Source organism: Sminthopsis crassicaudata, chromosome 1, assembly GCF_048593235.1.
Source record: "Sminthopsis crassicaudata isolate SCR6 chromosome 1, ASM4859323v1, whole genome shotgun sequence".
In the NCBI taxonomy this organism is placed as follows: domain Eukaryota; kingdom Metazoa; phylum Chordata; class Mammalia; order Dasyuromorphia; family Dasyuridae; genus Sminthopsis; species Sminthopsis crassicaudata.
Window position 1 is genome coordinate 236,580,686 of NC_133617.1, and position 24,093 is coordinate 236,604,778.

Consider the following 24,093-nt stretch of genomic DNA (forward strand, 5'->3'; position numbering starts at 1 on the left):
ATGATGTGACACGAATAGAACTTTTCTGGATAAAATACTCCACAACTAAAGAAATTCTGTAATGACACTATTTATTAGTTTAACACTTCTTACAGAGCAATTAACCCACTGAATAAAAACAAATGACTAACAAAGTTTAAAATTTATATTGAAATAGGACAAAATAGAAAGTACAACTTGAGTTTCTTTAGATTTAAAACAGAAAAAGAATGTAAATTTCTAACTTATATTTTAAAAATTTAATAAAGCAGTGACTCATAGTGCAGGATAGTCAATAATTTAGATCCAATCACTGTATGAATCCTTTACATTTTCAAAACATCACCTTCAGTTTGCAGTGTTTAAAAAAACTAATCTATTTCTTCTTTAATTACTTTGGAGATGTTTGTAGAAATCATGAAAATCTTCTGGTATTCAAAAGTAATTATAAGTTTTAAATTAGTTTCATACAAGAAGAATATTAACTTCAGATAATTTTAAATTATTATTACCAACCAGTAAGGTTCTTAATAAGAACCATAAGGCATCTTATGATCTGGATTAAATTTATAAAGCAACTATTAGTATTATTATTGACTAAAATATTTATATTGACTAAAATAAAATTTTTACTCTCCTACAAGGACATTTAAAAAATATTTGTTAAACCTATATCAAATTACTTTCCATTTTAGGAAAGGGAAAGATAGGAGAAGACAGAAAATTTGGAACTCAAAAAAATTTTAGATGAATATAAAATTATCTTTATGTGTAATTGGGAAAATAAAATATTATTAAAATCATAATAAAAACAATATTTATTATAAACTACTAGGCGTAAATCTTTAAAATAAAAAGCCATAAATATACCTTCAACAAATCTTGTACTACTTGTCCATGTCCAAAATAGCATGCCAAATGAAGAGGAGTCCAGCCCAAATTAGATTTACTTCTCCCTAAAAATGTTATCAGAAAAAATTTACATTCATAATAACTGTAATAGCAATTGTTACTATGTAACAAAGTTATCACCATAATGAGATTTCTTTTTTCTAATCCTCCAGCACAATCTTCTCTAACACTGCTTAGGCCTAGTGCAATGAAATCTATTAAGCATCTGTGATATATCCTGGGTGTGTGACCCTAGGCAATTCATTTTCAATGGTAAACATCATTTCTTCTCAGGTAATTTTCTATATTTCTATATCAATGAAATGTATCTATCTTAAAACAAAAAGAAAGGATAGAGAAAAGAAAATAAAAAAAAAAAAAGGAAAGGCAAAAAAAATATCTATATGTAACTGACAGCATGAAGAATACTAAACCAAGACTCAAGAGATCTGGATTCTAGTCACTGATCTTCCACTAATCATATATGTGATCTTGAACAACTTATTTAATTTCTAGTAAACTCAATTTCTTTGTTTACAAAAATGAAATGGCTGGACTAAATGATCTAAGGTTGATTCCATTTCTGAAATTCTATGATTCTAACTCCTTAGTTACTCAGTTTATTTAATAAAGATATCCTTTTTATGTAGTATCAATATCTTTAAAAATTTATTTGAATACTGTACTAGGTTAAATATTCCTAATATACTTTTATGTATTTTTCAAAATGTTATACATTTTTGTTTCCCATAGCATTTGAAAAGATGTGGATGGGGGGAGCAGTTAGGTGGCGCAGTGGATAGAGCACCAGCCCTTAATTCAGGAGGACCCGAGTTCAAATCTGTCTCAGACACTTAACACTTCCTAGCTGTGTGACCCTGGCAAGTCACTTAACCCCAGCCTCAGGGAAAAAAAAAAAAAAAAAGAAAGAAAAGAAAAGAAAAGAAAAGAAAAGAAAAGAAAAGAAAAGATGTGGATGGAAAGACTGGTGCTACAGCAGAATCACTTGAATTCACTCCTGGATGAATAGTATCAGAAGTATAAAGCTGGAATTAGAATTTAGGGGCAAAGTCCTAACAATGACAATCCAGAATTTAGTACTAGGCTGAATAGGAATCAAAAATGACAAGGTGCATTGTCAACAAAAACCTTTAGACACAAAGGACAGGAAAGAGTTAGCAAAAAGAACCTTTTCAAATTTCGAATTTCAGTAATTCTGTTGCCCTAGAAAATGGAAAGCCTTCTTATCAGGAAGCTTATGTATACATCATTCAAAGCATGTAAAAAGTATAGTCCATAAAGTTTTGAAAATATATATTGGGAACAGATGGAATCAAGATGATGGAATAAAGATAGAAACTCTCCCAAATTCCCCATGAAATAATGTTAAAATATCATCTCAAAACAAATTCTGGATTGGCAAAATCAACAAAACAAATTTTCTGCTCTATGATAGCTTAGAAGTTCGGCAAGAAAAATCTATCTCACTGAGATGAGAGTGGAATACAATTTAGTGTAGGCTGGGCTCTGAAAAGCCAATAGCAAACTGTGGGGGAAAGTGAATCAGCAACAGTGGACTTCCAGAGCTCTCATCCCAAAGACAGTAAGGGAGTCAGACAACCAGTCAGGAGACTGCAGGCCACTCTTTTCTAGCACTGGATATAGGATTCTGGTGCATTACCCATACTCAGTTTTGTATCACAGTTCCAAGACGAGAAGGAACACTGGTTCACTAGAGCCACAGGGGAGGGGGAACCCTGGTGAACGTTCTTAAGGTGCTCAAGGATAGAACAAAAAGAAGGCTCAAAAAAAGTAAACAGAAAACATAGCCAGTAAGTTTTGAATTATTTACATTCCTACACGGGAAGATGATACTTATATCTCCTAAGAATTTTATCAATAAGGGCAATCAAAAGGAATATACTAAGAGACCAAGAGCATGCCTGTGAAATGACCACAATGGTGTGATTATCTAAAAAAATAAAATTCTGAGGTAAAAAAGAGGAATGTACTGGGAGAAGAGAGAAGGAAGACATAGAATAGAGTAAGAAATGACAAAAAAGGATAGTTTCAGGAAAACCTAGAAAAACGTTTATGAACTGATTCAAAGTGAAGTGGACAGAAACAGGAGAATAATATACATAATAACAGCAATATTCCATGATGATCAACTGTGAATGACTTAGTTATTCTCAGCAATACAACAATCCAGACAATTTTAAAAGACTTACAATGGAAAATACTATCTATCTCCAGAAAAAAGAACTAATGGAGTGTAAGGGTAGATCAAAGCATACTTTTTAAACTTTCCTTATTTTTCTTGGGTTATTTTGTCCTATGTTTTCTTTCACAACAGGGCCAATATAGAAATGTTTCATATAACTGTACTTCTATATACTATCAAATTGCTTGTATTAGAGAATTTGGAACTCGATTTTTTTTTTCCAATTGGGGTTAAGTGACTTGCCCAGGGTCACGTAAGTAGGAAGTGTTAAGTGTCTAAGGTCAAATTTGAACTCAGGTCCTCTTGACTTCTGGACTGGTGCTCTAGACACTGTGACACTTAGCTGACCCATGAACTCAAATTTTTAAAAAAGCTAATGCTAAAAATTGTTTTTACAAGTAAATGGAAAAAACATTTTTAAAAACATTTTTTTTTTCTTTTTCTGAGGCTGGGGTTAAGTGACTTGCCCAGGGTCACACAGGTAGGAAGAGTTAAGTGAGACCACATTTGAACTCAGGTCCTCCTGAATTCAGGGCTGGTGCTCTATCCACTGCGCCACCTAGCTGCCCCTAAAAAACATTTTTAAAAAGAAAGGATGAAGAGAAATACTTCAGATATTTTGCTAAGGTTTCTTACAGCTTCTAAGGGAAAGCAAATTGAAATTATAAAGTTATTACAAACTATTCATCACCTTAGGAAGATTAATAATATTATGCCTACATAAAAGTAGATAGTATATGAAGACTAATGTGAAAAATAAGAATCTAAACAAACTTACCTTTACAATTAATATTGGCGATTACTTCCTTTCGCTCCATGGTTTCTAAGAGCTTCCTAACTTCCTCAGTGTTGCCATTTCTGGCATTATGGAGAAGTTGTTGTTCTGCTTCTGTACTCATTTCTAAATAAAATAACAAAGAATATTCCCATTACATGAACAATGCACATCAATAATAATTAAAGGCCAAAGATGAATAGAAAATTTGGCTTTCAAATACTAAATTCAAGAGAAACATAACAAGATTAAGATGTTTACATTCTTACTTAGGAAGATGATACTTGTAATTTCTGAGAACTTTCTTATTATTGTGGCAGTTAGAAAAAGTATATATAGAGAAGAGGGCACAGGTATAAATTGAATATAAGATGATATTTTAAAAAATAAAATTAAAGAGCAATAAAGAGGAATGTAGTGGAAGAAAGCAAAAGAGAAAGGGCAGCTAGATGGCACAGTGAATAGAGCGCCAGCCCTCAAGTCAGGAGGATCTGAGTTAATATCTGCTCTCAGAAACTTAATGCTTCCTAGCTGTGTGATCCTGGACAAGTCACTTAACCCCAATTGCCTCAGGGGAAAAAAAAGAAAAAGAAAAGAAAAGAAAAGAAAGCAAAAGAGGAAAAAAAGAGCTCTTATACAGTAAAGGGAAAGATGGAGGGAAAATGTTTGAACTTTACTTTCTTGTTTTTGTTTTTCTTTTTTTAACTTTATTTTCATCAGAATTGGCTCAAGGAAGGAATAACATACACACCCAATTGGGTATAGAAATCCATCTTAGCTCATACAAAAAGCAGAATAGCTTTTCGTAAATCATTATTTGCAAGTTGTTTCTCACATTCGATTGTGAGTTCCTTGTGAACAGGGGCTGTGTTTTATTTTTTATTTGTATCCCCAGTATTTTGCAGGGTGCCTACCATTTAATTCGTGCTTAATAAATGTTTACTGATTGACTGACTAGTAAATGTTTAAAATGCTTTTTCACCCATTTATTCACTTCATGTCTACCTATTGCGATAACTGATATAACAAACAACATCAGAAGAAATATTTATCAGATTAAAAACAGAAAAAAAAAATGCTTTTTTACTAGAAACAATTGTTCTTTCCCAAATGAAAAGAAATGGGTTTTATCTGCAAAGAGTCTTACAATAATATATCCTGGTCAGATTTGATACAAAATTCTTTGCATGTTCTTCTCAAACAATTTTTGGCCACTGTAATTAATAAGTAACACAGAGTACCTAAAATTTTCATTAGATGCAGAAAAAGGAGAATTAACACAAGAGAACAAAAAATGGAATAAACTGCTATTGAAATAGAAAAGCAAGCTAGAAAATAACTCAACTGGAAAACTATTTAGAAACAATGTAAGACAAAGTTATAATTTGAAGGACACATCCAGGGAATAATAACTGAGTTAATATCATTTCCCATTTTTCAAAAATAAATGACCCACAAAGGATATGAAGACAATTTTCAGATAAAGAAATTGAAACTATTTCTAGTTACGTAAAAAGGTGGTCCAAATCACCATTGATGAGAGAAATGCAAATTAAGACAACTCTGAGATATCACTACACACCTGTCAGATTGGCTAAGATGAGAGGAAAAGATAAGGACGGATGTGGGAAAATGTGAATACATCCAACCATGCAGGAGAGCAATTTGGAACTTGCTCAAAAAGCAGTGCATACCCTTTGACCCAGCAGTGTTCTACCGGGCTTATATCCCAAAGAAATTTTAAAGGAGGGAAATGTTGTGTCTAGCGGGAAACTGAAAGCACTGCACCGCCCGCTGCTATCTTCCAGCCTTCGGACATCTCCGGCCCTGCTTCGGAGACGGAAGTGGGGAATAAGCAAACAGAGAGCCAGAGTGTAGCAGAGCTGTTCTTTATTGTCTACTCCCCAAAATGTCCCCCGAGCCGTTGTTGTTCTCATGATTTATAGTTATTTGGGCCCTCCCCAGTTCCTCCCTTCGTGGGCGGTGCCAGCTCCTTTAACAATGCCTAGTTTTTCTCCTTATATGGCCAGGCGGCTCACAGCCCTACTTGTCTAGTGACACGTAGCTCTGTTTGCTCAACCAGGAACCATATCCTGGAGACAACTGACATTAGGGCGGCTCCTCTCCGCACAGGGGGCCCAGGTCCAGGTCCATTACAACTCCCCTTTTTTGTTTAATAAGAGGGTAGCCTTCATCTCAATCAATACTTTCCTAATTACAGCAAATACAGCTCGGAATAACAAAGGGAGGATACAGAGCATCAATAATAACAGCAGGAAAGCAACAGCTCCTATAATTAGCCAATGTATAATATCATTGAAATTAACATTTTTCCACCAATTAATAAAATCATGTTCTTTTCATTCCCAATCATTTTCAAACGTTATAGTAGCATTTTGCATAGCTAACAATATTTTATCTAAAGCGGCAAGTTCAGCAGTAGCATTCGTCATAAATGTAGCATCTTTCAAAATCTCTTCAAGATCAGTATACAAGGAAGAATTAAATGGAATGGGTGTTACACATAAGGGATAATATTTGTAATGACATTGCATTCTCATGTATCTTAACATAATTGCCTGTTGATGTACCACAATTTGCATCACCTCATTCAATTGGGAGATTCTAGACAACAATACTCTATCCAAACTTTCTTGATGCTGCCAAGCAGCATTATTCCTAATCATAAATTGCTGTAGACTCGCAGCTAAAAAGGCAACCTCCTTCTGCAATTTATATATCTGTATTTCTTCTACCACATTAAGAGCCAAATTGAGTACCGGAATGGCTGCATCAAAAGAACCATCCCTTTTAACTCTAAATATTTTCTTTATCATATCTTCTGCTCGGGAAAACACAAAAGGTTCTGCTTTCACTGGGTGTATAGTATAAGGAGGGATCCTTAACAGAAAAATCGCTCCCCTTTCAAAATCCCAATTTGGCCCCCCGATCTCATTCGTAATATTAGCGCCAGTACAGTTAACAATACATTTCTCCTTTTCTTTTATAACCGTCATGTTTTCACAAAGCAAGAAGGCTGCATTATCTAAAGTCTGCACTTGGCCTTTAAAGGGAAAACACATATAATCTTGATTGAATATTGGATGATTGAAACACGTGGTGTTTTTTCCCCCAAAAACCTTTTGCCATTGAGATGGTGTTAAAACTTCTGCTGGTAACTTATGAAGAGGGCCATTAACTATAGTCGTGACATTTATGGTTCCCAATGCTAGCCCTATTTTCCAGAGATGACTTTGAACATATCCTTCTGCTACCGGCGTGGGCGCAACTAACACAGACGTTTTATTTTGTTCCCCATCCCAGAAGCTTATGTTTACCCCTGGTAGTCGAGGTCCTTTTCTAAGTACCCCTGTTGAACAACTGACCAGAGGTGAAAATAATGGCAAGACCGTTCTCGTTGGACAAGGAGGAAGAGGACTTGCCTTTTCTTTGCCTGTCTCCTCCGAACTGTGAGGAACAGCTAACAACTCAACCTGCATCCAGCTAGTCAGATTACTCAAGTCAGTCGCTTTATGAGCATGTTGCGTAACATAGAAAGGGCGTAACGGAATACAATAGTTCCCTGGAACATCTAGTTGATGTGTCAAACAAATGGGAATGTCATGAGCAACAAAGGTAACAGAGTCTAACCTTTTGTTTACTATTGTTGGTTTCTAATCAACCCAAGCTCCTTCTAAGAAAGACACATTTCCCTTTGTTATCAATGGAATTGGTTGATGACGCCAAGTAACCATTTGGAATACAGGCAAGTTTGGTGTTATAGCCCAATGAGTAGCCTTCTCTATTGATGTCTGTAAATTTCTCCACTCGTCCTGCTCTCCCCCCACTGCCTTAGCCTCTGCCCCCGCCGCAGCACAGCTTAATCCTAACAGGATACACAAAATCTGATTCAGTTGTAAATGCTTCTTCTGTCTTTCTTCTCTTCTTATTGCTCGTTGCGTTCTGTTCTTTCTTTTCCTCCTTCCTTGTCCGCCTCCTCGATGTGTTCTTCTCCTTCTCTCTCTCGCACCAGCCTGGTTTTTCTGACCGGGATCCATCTTGTTTCTTTTTCTCCTATAGAAACACAAACAAATCCTTTGCCTCTCACAATAACTTTGTAAGGGCCTTTCCAAACATTATTCTCATCTTTAAACATGATTTTCTCTATTTTTAGCTTTTCTAAGTTCATTTCCTGATTTTCTTGTTCTGATTTCTCTTCTGGTTTATTACCCTTTTCCTTGTGGATTAGGGCTTTCATGGATGGAGTTAACCCTTTATCATCAAATTTCAAAAAATTGATAGTAAATAAGGCTTTATCAATATCTTGTTGGGTTATCCTTCTTCCCCCCATTCCCCTTTTTTGTTTAATGTTCGTAGTTTTTAAAGTCCTATTCATTCTTTCTACCACGGCTTGACCTGTGGGATTGTAAGGAATTCCACAAATATGTTTAATTTGAAACTCTTTGCAAAAGTGCTTAAATGACCTCGAGGTATAAGCGGGTCCATTATCAGTTTTTATGACAGTGGGCACTCCTAGAACCGAAAAAGCTCTATAAAGATGTGCAAAAATGTTTGTGGCAGCCCTTTTTGTATGGCCAGAAACTGGGAACTGAGTGGATGCCCGTCAATTGGGGACTGATTAATAAATTATGGTATATGAATGTCATGGAATAATATTGTTCTGTAAGAAACTACCAGCAAGATGATTTCAGAAAGGCCTGGAGAGACTTACATGAACTGATGCTGAGTGAAATGAGCAGAACCAAGAGATTATTATACATGGCAATAACCACGTATATGGTATATGGGAGGGGGGGAAAAGATAAATACAACAATATTTTACCATCTGCTTTTCCCCCCAGAATTCTAAGGTCCTTCATGTTTTGAACGTGCCCATTCATCATACCCATTGCCCACAATACCCTCTAGAATCCCCAGCACTGTCATTTGTTGTGCTACAAAATCCTAGCATGGATAAGGGCCTTCCATCTACTTTGCAGCTAAATCCTCCTATATATTATTCTCTCTCATCTTGCTTTTTTATTTGCATCCCCAGCACTAGGTACAAGGATTAACACATATAAATACTTTGTTATTTGTTTACTAGATAAACAAATTTGGAAAAAAAAAAAAAATCTAAATTATCTTCATGACTCCATGACTCAGCACAATGTACTAATATGCTTATAAAATTTTTACATTACATGAATATGGAAGGAAAATTTCAAATTACCTAGTTAGCCAATTATATATGTACCACTCCCCCAATTGTGGGTGTTCCTCAACTAATGGAGGCCTCTTTTCTTCTTGCTATACATTCTTTGACCTCATCACCTACTATGGGTTAAATTATCATCTCTGCATGGAAATATTTACATAGAAAGATTTCTATATCCAGTCCTGGTTTCTCTTAACTTCAATACCTCATCACCAACAGATCTCATGAGATTCCCTACCCACCAACCATCCTTCTTCCAAATTTTCTGCTAATGGCATCTCTTAGTTTATAACCTTAATATTACCTAAACTTCTTATTCTCTATCATCCTATATATCCAAGCAGTTACCAAATGTACTTTCATACCATCTCTTGCATCCTACCATCCCTTTTTTTCTCATACACCTTAGTTCAAAGCCCATATCACCTCCCACCTAAAACTCCTAAATGATCACCTTACCTTAAATCTCTCACCACACAAGTCCATCTTACATTATGTTCACAAAGTGATTGTCTACTAGCATAGATCTATGTCAGTCCCCCCACAAAAACCCAAATGGATCCCTATTGCTTCTATTATAAAATCCAAACTCCTTTGTTTAAAATTTTAAACCCTTTCATTATATAACCCCAACCTATGTCTCCAAGTCCAGTGGATATTACTCCCCTTCCCATACCCTGAAATCCATACAAATTGATCATTTCTTGCATCTTCGGATTATACAGAGCTTGTCACCTCTCCAGATTCTGTGCTCCAGACTCTGGACAGCTGTCCAGACTTTGCAGTGACTGTTCCCCATGCTTGGAGTGAATTCTCTCCTCATCTTCACCTGGAATCATTCTCTTCCAAACAAAGAAAAGAAAGAAGACACAGCACAAGCACTTCCTTTTGTAATCCTCCCAATTACTAAAGTGCCCTTAAAAAAATCATTTATCTGGAATATATTTGTTTTCATATTTATTCCCTCCATATATTTATATATGTACCTATTGTTTCACTCAATGGATCATAAGTTCTTTGAGAACAGCAACTGTTAACAATCTTTTATTTTTGTGTCCTCAGTACCTAGCAATGTCTGGCACAGCAGATGCTTAATGAATGCTTGTTGACTGTTAACACATTGACTAAATGCCAGAATTAAAATCCAAAACAAATGAACTGCAACAAAAAAGAATTTAACAGATTAGTAGAATTAAAGGCCAAATCTAAAAAAATGAAATTTAAGGAGGATAAATGTAAGATCTTACTCATCAGTTCAAAATTATCAACTGAACAACTTTAAAACATGGGAGGCAAGGCTAGACTATGATGTTACATGCTCTCTTATAGACTACAACAAAATGGTCCTTATACTATCTCTATCCTTAATTCCCTTCAGTCTTCAGAAGATCAGTCCCTTCAGTTACACTCCCTTCTCTCTCTAATCTACTGGCTCACAGATTCCAAATATGCTTAAATCTCCTCTATCTTCAAAAAACCTTCACTAAACTCTACTATCCCCTGAAGCATATCCAGACAGCACCCTAACTTACTGGCTGACTTCTCTTTTCCTCCTCTTTTTTTCCTTCCTTTCCTCCCTCTCTTCCCCTTCCTTATCACAAACTCTCAAATCTTAGTCAAACTCTTCAAAAATGTCAATATTTATTGCCTTTACTTTCCTCCGTTCACTTCAACCTTTTGAAACCTGACTTCTGACATCATTGACTTAAAACTTCTCGCCATTCAACTCTTAATTAATTAATTAATTAATCTGATGGTCTTTTCTCAGTCCTTACTCACCTTAACCTTTCTGCTCCATGATTGTTCCAGACTCACACACCTGCCATCACTAAGTGCCTACAAGACATTTTAAATTAGAAGCCCTAGAGACAGTGCAAATTCAATATGTCCAAAGAACTCATTATTTTTTTAAAATCCTCCCTTCTACCAGTAAACTACCTTATTTATGTCAAGGGCACTACCGTTCCTAGCAGTCTACTACATTCATTATTTCAGCATTATGTTTCACATTCATTCATATGCTCTCTGTCTCCCTGTCTTTTTCTCTCTCCCTCCCTCCCTCTCCATTCCTTCCCCTCTCTCTCTCTGTCTGTCTCTCTGTCTGTCTCTCTGTCTCTGTCTCTGTCTCTGTCTCTCTCTCTGTCTCTCTCTCTCTCTGTCTCTCTCTCTCTCTCTCTGTCTCTCTGTCTCTCTCTCTCTCTCTCTCTCTCTCTCTCTCTCTCTCTCTCTCTCACACACACACACACACACACACACACACACACACACACACACACACACACACACACACACACACCCTCCCCAAAATCTTGCCATTTCTACATCCATAACTTCCTTCACATCTAACCCCTTCCCCACCACCTTCATTAATACCCTCAGTACCTCTCACCTAAACTATCCTAAAAGCTGCTCACCAGTCTCTTTCCACTCCAATCTATGGTCCCCACAGTTGTCAAAGTGATTTTCCTTAAGTAAATCTGACTATGCCATTATCAAACTTAAACCAGTCTTAAGATCCAGTCGAAAGTCCTTCTCATATTCAGTACTCAATATTCCATCTCTGTGTCTTAGCATTGGCCATCTCTCATAAGTGAAATTCATTCACTCACTTCTACCTCACAGAATTCCTCTCTTTTTTTCAAAACATACTTCAATTACCATCTTCTATATGAAACCTTTCAGGATTCCCCATCTGTTGGCACACTCCTTCCTTAACTGCCTTGTATTTGTTCTATATATGCTTATATCTGTGTCTATTTCCTCCAAAAGAATGTCAGATTTTTAAAGTCAGAGTTATTTCATTATTTTGCCATAGCCAGCACTTAGAAGAGTTTCTGGCTCACCTCAGGTGTGTAATAAATATTTACTGACTATATTTGTATTTGCCACATCAACTGGAAGTTACTCTATGAATACATGAAGAAATAGTTATGAATATAAAAAAAGAATGCCTAAAGAAAACAAGATCTATAAGATGAAATCTGACATAAATGAAATAAATATAGGGAAATTTTCTGAAGGTTTCAGTAGACTGCAATTTGTGAATGACCGAAGAGAACAATATAACAATCCAAAAAAATCAATTCTCAGGCACAATATACAGTATCACTGAGAAGAAAGTCCCATTAATGCCATTGTACTCAGTTCTTGGTATTGCATTATAAGGAGATGTCCAGAGGAGGATGGTAAAGGACAAAATGGTAAAGGACCTTTACAACATATCATGAGAGGATGGGTTGAAATAACTAAATATATTTAACTAGAGAGGAAAAACTTGGAAAGAATATGATAGAGAGATTAGATATATTTTGCTTGGTTCCAGAAAACAAAATAGATACAGGTGATTAGAAATTGTTAATGCTGATTTCAGTTCAATGTAAGAAAAAATTTCCTAACTATTAGAGCTATCTAAAAATGGAATGGCCTACCTTAAGAGATAATGGATTCCCCAGCATGAGAGGCCTTTAAGTAAAGGTGAGATAGATGAATACAAATGACCAAAAGTTATAAAAGTAATGTTTTTTTTTTAAGTTGAAAGTAGAAAAAATTCTGTAGCGAATTACATTTGAGTCAGGATGAGGTGAATATTGGACTATACTAGTAAAATTCCATGCAGGGAGTCTCTAAAAAATAGCAACAAGAATTTTCAGTAAGTAGGGGCCATGGATGGCAAGAAAAAGAAGTTGCTAGATCCATGTTATATACCCAAATACAAAATATTTACATTTCTGCTACTGTTGAGTGACTTTTAGCAGTCCTAAACATTCTCCTAAAGAAGGTAAGATAATGGGATGCAAAGTATGTCTCTTTTAATTCATGTTATTATTAAAAAAAATAAATAAAAAAATAAAAAAATAAAAAAACTAAGACTTTAATAGGGGAAGAGAGTGAGGGAGAAGACCTGAAATGGAAAAAAGAAGATTTCATCTTGGTCAGGATTTAGAGAGTAGAAGACTGCTAAAGGGAAAGAAACAAACAGTTGCAAACTTGGAGCTCAAAAATAGATTTGAGATTCTTCCTAAACAAGAGGGAACTGGATGCTTTAAGGTCAAAGAACCACTCATTCTCCAAAGGACAATATAGTGGAGCCATAGGAATGATTGAGGAGAGATCAAAGAGGATACTTGTTCTTTGAGTGGATGAGACAATGACTGGTGATGGAAAACAAAAAACAGAATCACTTAAGTCTTATTTTGTTGCAATTTTCTCTACCAAGGAGAATGACCTTTGCACTGAAAATGACCGAACAAAAATAGCTAATGGAGAGTTGACACCTAAGATAAGGAGAGAATTAAAAAACATCTTTTGCTCTTGTGGAATTCAAATCACCTGACCCAGATGAGCTACATCTTTGAGGACAAAAAGAACAAATAGATAAAACTGATGAACTCAATTACTCATATTTGAAAGAGGGCAGAGCCATGATGGCACAGAAGAGGTAGCAACCAAAGTCAACTCTCCCAACATTTACCTACAAACAACTTGTGGATCCTAAAATCAAATTATTTAGATATATGTTGCATTGTGACACCTTAAATTAAGCTTTCTCCAATCTGCCATACTGCCCCTTTTATAGCACAGTAAATAATAAAACTGTGATTATGTCAATGGAGGGCAAATCCTGCAGCTTCAACCACATAAAAGACTAGGTCTACTTTCATATAATAGACCATGGTGTGAAGGAATACAAAGAATATATTTATTAAACTCCTACTATGTAACAGAAATTTCTTGACCTCTCTATATCATACTCATAATAGACTAGTATCATATAGGAAGCCTACAAAATTATCAACCTAATCTTTGCTCCACTGACTTAATTTTAACATGCAATAAGCATACTATATATAGTAGTATACCATAAGGACTATCTTCTACATAAAAGCTTTCCTTATCCTTTCAACTGCCAGTGCCCCTTCAAACTACCTTATATTTAATAATTTTGCATGTATTTTTCTTAATTTTTATTCTGTATACACTAAATATATTATCTTTTTTTCTCCTCTATTAGGATGTAACTCCTTGTGTCAGAATTGTTTCATCTATTTGTATTCTCAACAGTCACAATACACAAAGAAATCCAGTGTGACCTTAAAGATATTATATTGAGAGACTTTCATGTCATATGAACAATAAGATGGCAAACTAAACATTTTTCTACTCCCCACAATCTCTCAAGCTTCTTCAAAATATAGCAATTTCAGCTGTTTTTTTTTGATCCATAATATTCAATCCAAAAGAAAGTAAACCTACTCCTCCCCTCCACAAAATCCAAGAACTGAATTTTAATGGCCCTGAATTCATTCAGCATTCCTACCCCACTGTTCTACAGTATAAGTACTGAAGCTGCACTAGCAAATTCAAGGACACAACAGAGGATAACATCAGAACCCTATATCCCAAATCCTCCTCCCTCTTTCCAGTGCCATACCGATCTCAAGGTTCCATACTACATAAATTTGTTTAGGCCTCCAAAATCTGCTTGGTCATAGAGTCCTTCTGAAGAAAGGGAAAAAAAAAAAGTCTTCTGGAAAATGCAACTAGAAACACTAACACTCTAAATCTCTAAATTGCTGGGGCCAGGAGAAGCAGATTCTGAACTGCTGGTATCATGCCAAAGAACTAAGGAATAAAGAGAATGGGATAGGTCACCAGGACAGGACACCTGTCTCTACATACAAGAGGTGTGTAGAGAACTCTGTAGCATCATACAATGCATGAAGGGAAAAGCACAGCAATCAGCTGAGGCAGAGACTTAGGGATAATAAATGCTGAGAATTCCCCGGGGTGGGAAGTGGCTGAGATTTTGAGATCCAATCCCTAAAGAAACCACAATCAGAGGTAAAGATCTCAGGAAATAAATGACAAAATAATAATAATAATAATGGTGAGAAAAAGACTGAAAATATTAAAGATTTATAGAAATATCAAAGATCTTAAACATAAAAAGATCAATTTACAAGAAAGGCAGTTACAGAAGGAAATATGATCTCCAAATATAATCAACAATATAATCTCCAAGAACAGGCATAAATACTGCAAAATGAAGGATAAGACAGAAGATCCTGTGGAATTTTAAGAGAACAGGGAATCTCAACAACACATTATTCCAGAGTGGTTTAAAATAAAAATGACAATTATGAAAGCAGAATTTACATCTTATACATCAAAAATATAGTGAACAGAGCACCAACCCTGAAGTCAGGTGGACCTGAGTTCAAATCTGGCCTCAGACACTTAACCCTTCCTAGCTGTGTGACCCTGGGCAAGTCACTTAACCCCAACTGCCTCAGGAAAAAAAAAAGAAACAAAAGAAAAGAGTAGAATGAGAAAATAAATACTCAAAAGTGAAGGACAATCTAGAAGAATAAAAAAAAATTTAAAATATACTTGTTATATAAGCAAAACATACAAAGAAATTTCTTATGCAAAGGAATTATGTGTAGCACAACCTAGGGATCATAGGTCTCCCAAAAGAACAGAAAGTAACAAAAAAACCTTAATATTAAAGAATGAAAAAAATAATAGGAGAATTATTTGATATAATTTTTTTTACATACTAGCAATAACATTAGGACAAGAAAAAGGAATTAAGGGCATAATGATAGGTAAAGAGGAGATAAAATTATCCCTAATCATTTTTGTTATTGTTGTTTATGATAATGGCCTCTTGGAAAACTCCGTGGAATTAGCAAAATTACAAGTTACAAAAAAAAAATCCTCAAAATTCAGTTAACATTTCTATATAATAATACCAAAACAATAGAAAAGCAAGAGTAGAAAGAGAAAACTAATTCCAAATAACTACTAATGGATAAAATATAGGTGTATATACATATATATATATGCAAAATTATTCTATACATAATTCTATTTACCAGCTAACTTCTCTGATAATATACAGGGTTTGGTTTCCAAAATAGGTAAACAACGTACATATACACTACCTGTATATCTACCTACATCTATAGATAGGTATATAATAGCCATTCCCCAATAGTGAAATGTACAAAGATTATAAACAAATAGCTCTCAAAAGAATTGCAAAGCATTTACAACCACATAAGAAAATTTCAAAAACGTTAATAAGAGAAATGCAAATCAAAATAGTCCAGGGACTTCATCTCACACCTTGAAAAATTGGCAAAATTGACAAAAATTAGCAACATTCAATATTGCCGGGATTGTGAGGAGAGGCATGTTAATGTATTATTGATGGAGTTGCAAAATAGTATAAACATCACAGAAAGCAATTTGTAATTGTGCAAATAAAATGACTAAACTGTCTATATCCTCTGAAGTGCAGACTTCATTACTAGACTCACACCCCAAGGAAGTTATTGATAAGAAAAAAGTCCCTATATGCTCCAAAACTTTTGTGGCAAGACTTTTTGTGATAAAAAAAAATCATATACAAAGATGCTTATTGATTGGAGAACGGTTAAACAATTTGTGATACATGAATGTGATAGAATACTAGAGTACTATTAAAAAAAATGCTGTGTGTAATGAAAACAAAGAAGCATGGAAAGATCTATATGACATGTAGAGTGAAGTATGTAGATCCAGGAAAACAATATACACAGTAACTACAAAAATGTAACTGGAAATAACAATTAACTACCAAAAAATCAAAATAAATAAAATAGAATTGGGATACAAATAAAGAAGACACTCCAACCAATCCCTTTATGGAGGTGAGGGCCACAAGTATTACACATTGCACATTCTTTTGGACTTTTTCAATGAATCAGTTGTGCTTTTTTTTCCTCTCTAAAAAATACTATTTGTCATATGGAAAGGCTATATATACATAAAATATGATGGTGATATAATAAACATAAAATATCAATTAAAAACCAAATTTTAAAAAGAATATTACCTTAAAGAAAGACTTTGGAATATTCATCTGATAATAAAAGACAAAAAACAAATTAAGCTTTGTTCTTATTTGCAAGAAATTTTAACCCACATTTTAACCTTATTCAGAGTCAAAACTAGTACTGTGTTTATACTTTAACACAATTTTTGGTACTTGTGTCATACAGAAAACTTTTAAAGCAAGATTTAGAGCAGAGCAGAGGTTCTGTCTCCACAATATCCAAGCCACATTATAAGAACAAGCAAGCAATGTCTTATATGCCACAAGTTCACAGTAATAATTGACCATACTACCTCTAAAAAAAACATGTTATGTCTCTCAGCGCCATTTCCAGTATGGATTCTATCTACCTCACCTCTCTTTCAAGGTCATTTTCTGGTATGATTTTGAACTATAAACCTTCCAGCAAAAACTCCCTTTTTAGAGCTTATCTCAGAAAACAAATAAAAAGTCACATTCAAGAATTTGAATTAACAAGGAATATTGAAAATAATTTGCTCTCAAGAAGTTTGAGATAAAAACTTATGAAATGTGACTTTCTTCTTGATTCTCCAAGACCTCCAGGATTAAGTTAAACTTCTAATTGAATATAATTTTTCTTACATTATTATTTTTGATATTTCAGGAAATCATTATGTTCTGTTTAGAACCTAATTTAGTTTAGTTTCTTGAGGATTAGTACTACTTTTTACCTCTTTTTGCATCCCCAATATTTAGCATAGTGCCTGGAACATATTTGGCACTTAAAATATGCTGAGTAATTGGGCAACTGTAATTTTTCAGGAGTTATTTTCTTCAATTTGATTTTTAAAGTCTCATGGCAGAAACTAGGCATGGACCCACATTTAACACCACATACTAAGATAAGATCAAAATGGGTCTAAGATCTAGGCATAAAGAATGAAATCATAAATAAATTGGAGGAACATGGGATGGTTTACCTCTCAGACTTGTGGAGGAGGAAGGAGTTTGTGTCCAAGGGAGAACTAGAGACCATTATTGATCACAAAATAGAAAATTTTGATTACACCACATTAAAAAGTTTCTGCACAAACAAAACTAATGCAAACAAGATTAGAAGGGAAGTAACAAATTAGGAAAACATTTTTACAGTTAAAGGTTCTGATAAAGGCCTCATCTCCAAAATATACAAAGAATTGACTTTAATTTATAAGAAATCAAGCCATTCTCCAATTGATAAATGGTCAAAGGATATGAACAGACAATTTTCAGATGATGAAATTAAAACTATTTCCACTCACATGAAAGTGTTCCAAATCACTATTGATCAGAGAAGTGCAAATTAAGACAACTCTGAGATACCACTACACACCTGTCAGATTGGCTAAGATGACAGGAACAAATAATGATGAATGTTGGAAGGGATGTGGGAAAACTGGGACACTGATGCATTGTTGGTGGAGTTGTGAAAGAATCCAACCATTCTGGAAAGCAATCTGGAATTATGCCCAAAAAGTTATCAAAATGTGCATACCCTTTGACCTAGCCGTACTACTACTGGGCTTATATCCCCAAGGAAATACTAAAGAAGGGAAAGGGACCTGTATGTGCCAAAATGTTTGTGGCAGCCCTTTTTATAGTGGCTAGAAACTGGAAAATGAATGGATGTCCATCAATTGGAGAATGGCTGGGTAAATTATGGTATATGAATGTTATGGAATATTATTATTCTGTAAGAAATGACCAACAGGAGGAATACAGAGAGGCTTGGAGAGACATCAATTGATGCTGAGTGAAACGAGCAGAACTAGGGGATCATTATACATTTCAACAATGATACTGTATGAGGATGTATTCTGATGGAAGTGGAAATCTTCAACATAGAGAAGAGCTAATCCAATTCCAATTGATCAATGATGGACAGAATCAGCTACATCCAGAAAAGGAACACTGGGAAATGAGTGTAAACTGTGAGCATTGTTTTGTTTTGTTTTGTTTTGTTTCTCTTCCCAGATTATTTTTACCTTGCGAATACAATCCTTCCTTTGCAACAACAACAACAAAATTCGGTTTTGCACATATATATTGTACCTAGGATATACTATAAGATATTTAATATGTATGGGAATGCCTGCCATCTAGGGGAGGGGGTGGAGGGAAGGAGGGAAAAAACTCGGAACAGAAGGGAGTACAAGGGATAATGTTGTAAAAAAAAAAAAAAAAAAAAATTACCTATGCATATGTACTGTCAAAGAAAATGTTATAATTATAAAAATTAATAAAAAAGAAAAAAAATGATTTTTAAAGTCTCTTACCAAGTTGTTAATGCTTTTCATAACTTTCTTGATTAGTTCTCACTTATTTCCCCACTTTTTTTCCTTTACCACTCTTCTTTGATTTAAAAAATATTTTTAAAATCTTTATTTTGCTCTTGCTTCAACTCTTTTAATAATTTTTTTCTGATTTATGTCCAATATGCATTTCTTCTTTGAAGTTTTGCTTTTATATATTTCCATGTTACGGTCTTCTATTTTGTGTCTGAGGCTTCCCAGTCACCATATAGTAGTTCTTTATGGTCAGGTTTTTCTTTTGCTTGCTCAGATTCTTCCAATCTATTTCTTGACTCTGGACTTTATATTATAAAGTTAGGCTCTGATCATTTCTGTTCAGTCTGGACCTCTGCAAGTTTTCAGAAAGAGGCCTATTCACTGCCCTCTTGATTTGAACTCTGAAAACTTCTGACTTTCGTTGGCTTCTTGGCTTGTATATGGTTGAAATTTGGTACACTGTTAGGTTCATTCACTATTTGCCCTCTTGGAGATTCAGAACAGGTTCTGCAAGTTGAGAGCAAATGAAATGCTGGCTCCCATTGGTCTTGTTACCTGCCCTGGTTTTTCCACCAGATTTCTATGCTGGGCTAAGAGTTTAAACTGAGTCATCTTTCAGTTCCTAGGCTCAAAGCCACACTGTTAAGCTTCTGGAATTTATTTCAGACTCAATATTCTGCTAGGCTGAGCTTGGTTGTAGCCACTTCTAAAAGCCCTGGATCTATGATCCAGAACTAGATAATGGGTGACAGTTGCCAGATGGCATCTGTTCCTGCTCCCAGCACTAGTTCAGGAATTCTCCTCGGATCTCTCTTAATGTTTCATGTCCTGGTTCTCTCTTTATTCCCTTTCTATACCTGGGCACTGGAATGCTCCTGGTCCAGCTCCTGCTGCTACTGCCACCTTGAGCTCCAGGTCAGATCCTATCTAAGTGTCCAAAAAAAATCTGTTTGTCTTCCTAAACTGACCTAAGCTAGAAAAAAAAAAAAAATGACTTACTGTGACTTTTTTTGTCTCTCCTGATCAGAATTTGTCTTGGCATGTTTTCTAAGTTGTTATAGAGGAAGTATGTTGGCATAGCTAGGCAAACATTCTCTCATTCTGCCATACTGATTCTGTATCCCTTAAAATACCAGGCTGAAAGCTAACCAGGGGATTGACATGACCAAATCAAGAGCTCTAACATTATCTCTGCAGCCATACCAGAGAGGATGCATGAAAAAGCCATTGGAGAAGAGAGAGACAGTAACAATTACTATGCTATTATCACAGGAAGTAAGAATTGAAAGGTGCCTAAATGAAGGTATTGGAAAGAAAACTGTAGAGAAGGTGATGGATACTAGAGATGATACAGAGAGTTCACTTGGCACCAGATGGGAAAAGTTAAGGATAATTCACAGTTCAGAATAAGAAACTAAAAAGACAGTAGTAGTACCCTTTAAAAAATAGAAGACAATCTAGAAAAAAGTATTTTGGACATATTTTGAAATACCAATATGACATCCAGGCAGAAATTACAGACATGTCTCTAAAGATGCATATGGTTCAGAAGATAGATAAAACTAAATATATAGATTTGGAAGTCATCTGGGTAGAGATGATTACTGTATACATGAGCTAAAGAGAACATAAGAAGGTCTAGAACACAGTCTTAAGAAACACCTACTGTCAAGGAGCAGGAAACTAATGATTTAGCAACAATGGGAACTAAAGCATGGTCAAACTAGTAGAAAAACATGAGGGAAATGTCAAGGAAGTCAAGAGAGAAAAGAGAATCTGGAAGCAGAGGGCCAAAAATATTAAAAGCTCTACGCTGGTCATTGAGAACAAATACTAAGAAAAAAGTCCCAGATGTAGCAGTTAAGAAATCATTGATAATTTTAGTGAAACTTATTTCAGTAGAGCAATAGAGTTAGAGACTGATTTTAAAACACTGGGAAGTGGTTGGCACAGAAATAGATGGAGCAAAATTAAACAACTCTAGGAATTTTGAAGAGAAAAATAGAAGTTATATAGATTAATAATGAGCACATAGTAGGGTAAAGTAAAGGTTTTTGAGGAATGAGGAAAATGTTTTCATATTTGTAAAGGAGCTAGTAGAAAGGAATAATCAATAATGTAAGCTCTTGAATCAGGGATTATATCAGAAGTACAAGTAGAAGTGTTTGCCCTGAAAAGGAAACTGGAATAAAGCAGGACTGAAAGGACAAAGTTTTGAGGTGTGAAATAAGGGAGGCAATTTATAACAGATGACTCTCAATTATCTCAGTAAAGTAGGGGTTAATTTGATGAGTAAATAGGGTAATCTGATGAGAGAGAGAAGGTGATAAGCAAAGCACTAAACCCTCAAAGAGAGAAAACATCAGAAAAAGGAACTCTGAATCAGGGACAATCAATCAGCAATAAATACATGCAAGAGTAAGGGCTCAGTTGGGATAGAGCACATGAAGGTTTCAACATCATTATGTGACAATCCTCCAGTTGTGATCAGAATAGAACGAACAGTCCTTCAATAATCTTTTGTAGCCTTTCAAAACACTCAAACACACACATACACACACATATACATCTGTCTTTTAGAAATGACATAGTAAGAAATGTAAACTATACAGTTTATAAATTACTTTAAGAGATATAATCTGCTCATATTATTCCTCACCTCAAATTTTTAAAATTCTATTTTGTTATAATAACTTGTAATAAAGTGGTGACAGGGAGGAATTAGGATTCTTTTAGAAGAGTGAAATGAATTACTGGTATGCTGTAAATTGATGTTAGTATTGTATCGATACAATGCATAATGCATAGGGCTCAGATATTGACATATGATGTGTTTATAGATTTAATAATTGAGTCTTTTGAGTAGAAGCCTGCTAAAAATTGTGTGCCTATGAGAGGAAGGCTACCTAGTATGATAGTTGAGGAGATAATTAGGAGCAATATGAGAAGGCCTCCAATTTTACTGATATCACGCAAAATACAGACTTGTTCTCTAGGCACTTATCACTATATCTTTATGGAAGGCAGTTATACCCCCCCCCCAAAAAAAAGCATATTTAATTCTTATAAAATTGTGCAAAATATACTATGAATAATAGTTTTTCATGAACCTTAATTTTATCAAGATGAGGTCTGATCATCAAACAAGACTAAAAGCTTTTATAAGCTAATAATAAGTAAAGCAATGGATACAACAACTTCTCTCCTTTCCTCTCGGTTCTGATAGAATTGTTAATTACTGATCCTTTTTTTCAAGACTCAGATAGGTTTTCCTACTTCCACAAAACTTTTCCCATTTCCCCTAGATAAGAGATCATTTCCTTCTCAAATAGTTTGTAATAGGTCCTTTGATATGACCTCCTCTAAACAAATGTATCTTGCTCACTCTTATATGTGAATTCACATTTTATCTGAAATGATTTTCATCACTGATTTCCATTTCTATATAATTAAATTTCTACAAACTAAATTTCCTGCAAAATACACCTAGAAGCATATGGATGGTTCTAATATATTCGAATTCACAATTTCAACATGTTAAATCATAAAAAGCATTCTACTTTTGTATTTTATGGATACCTCAAAACAAATATACTTGAAGAAAAATAAATTATAAAACAGAATACTTAAGTAGCAGCATTAACTATTTAAAATAGGGAATGACTATTTTTTTAAGTAATCCATCATAGTAAAGTAATAAAGTAAATTTTTTTTTTTTTTTTTTTTTTTTTTTTGTGTGGTTTGGTTTGGCTTTGTTTTATAAATTTTCAAGTGGCAAATGATCAGAAAGTTCCAAACTGAGGGAAAGAAAAGAGGAAGAAAAAGGAAAATGTTAGCTGAAAAAGTCACCATATAAGCCTAAAGGCATTAGAGCTCTCCAGACTGCTACAAAGTTTTGCTAATTCAACAGGGGTTATTTATAATGTTATCAGAGATCTCAAAACTCTACAACTGGGAGTCTCAAACTACAGCCCCTGGCCGCTGGGTTATGGCAAATGGGCTGAGGGGCGGGAGACAGTATGAGTTTGGTTTTTAATATAGTCCGGCCCTCCTACAGTCTGAGGGACAGTGAACTGGCCCCCATTTAAAAAGTTTGAGGACCACTGCTCTACAAAAATCGCATTCATATCCAACAGTTACTTTAACTTAAACATGCTGCTGAAATTATTGAAAGGTCCATCACTGTTCTGCACAGTAAAAGCAAAAAATAAAGAAGGTTTATTATCAACTTCCTCCCTTCTTTCTATAGATTTAAGTATTATTTAAATAATTAGCACGTGGAGGAAACTATATCCCTAAACCTTTTAATTAACAGAAGAAAAAGCTTTTTGAAGTTCTGACATAAGAACTAGGAATTTCTAGCTAAAATGCTGATACTAATAACGTCCTATAGCGGGATTAGAAAGTATTATTCGCTTGAGAGTAATCATTTCTGGCCTGGAGAGACTTACATGAACTGATGCTGAGTGAAATGAGCAGGACCAGGAGATCCATTATGCACTTCAACAACAATACTGTATGATGGATCAATTTTGACGGACATGGCCCTCTCCAACAACGAAATGAACCAAATCAGTTCCAATAGAGCAGTAATGAACTGAACCAGCTACACCCAGCGAAAGAACTCTGGGAGATGACTATGAACCACTACATTGAATTCCCAATCCCTCTATTTTTGTCCGCCTGCATTTTGGATTTCCTTCACAGGCTAATTGTACACTATTTCAAAGTCCGATTCTTTTTGTACAGCAAAACACCTGTTTGGACATGTATACATATATTGTATTTAATTTATACTTTAACATATTGAACATGTATTGGTCAACCTGCCATCTG

The 24,093-nt window shown here is 34.8% G+C and overlaps 1 protein-coding gene across 8 annotated transcripts in view; it reads right to left on the reverse strand.

Annotated features, from left to right (window-relative positions):
* Positions 1-24,093, reverse strand: part of OSBPL1A (oxysterol binding protein like 1A) — a 305,323-nt gene that overhangs the window by 279,719 nt on the left and 1,511 nt on the right. For 4 of the 8 annotated variants that reach the window (XM_074276711.1, XM_074276727.1, XM_074276761.1 and 1 more), the window contains 2 exons: positions 3,873-3,995; positions 850-935 (listed from right to left, as the gene is read on the reverse strand). In XM_074276711.1, coding sequence (XP_074132812.1) covers positions 850-935; positions 3,873-3,993 — 207 coding nt within the window. In that variant the 5' untranslated portion in view covers positions 3,994-3,995. Of the gene's footprint in view, positions 1-849; positions 936-3,872; positions 3,996-5,563; positions 7,944-9,763; positions 11,133-24,093 lie in introns of those variants that run through there. The other 4 variants (XM_074276751.1, XM_074276718.1, XM_074276737.1 and 1 more) reach the window with 2 other exon arrangements.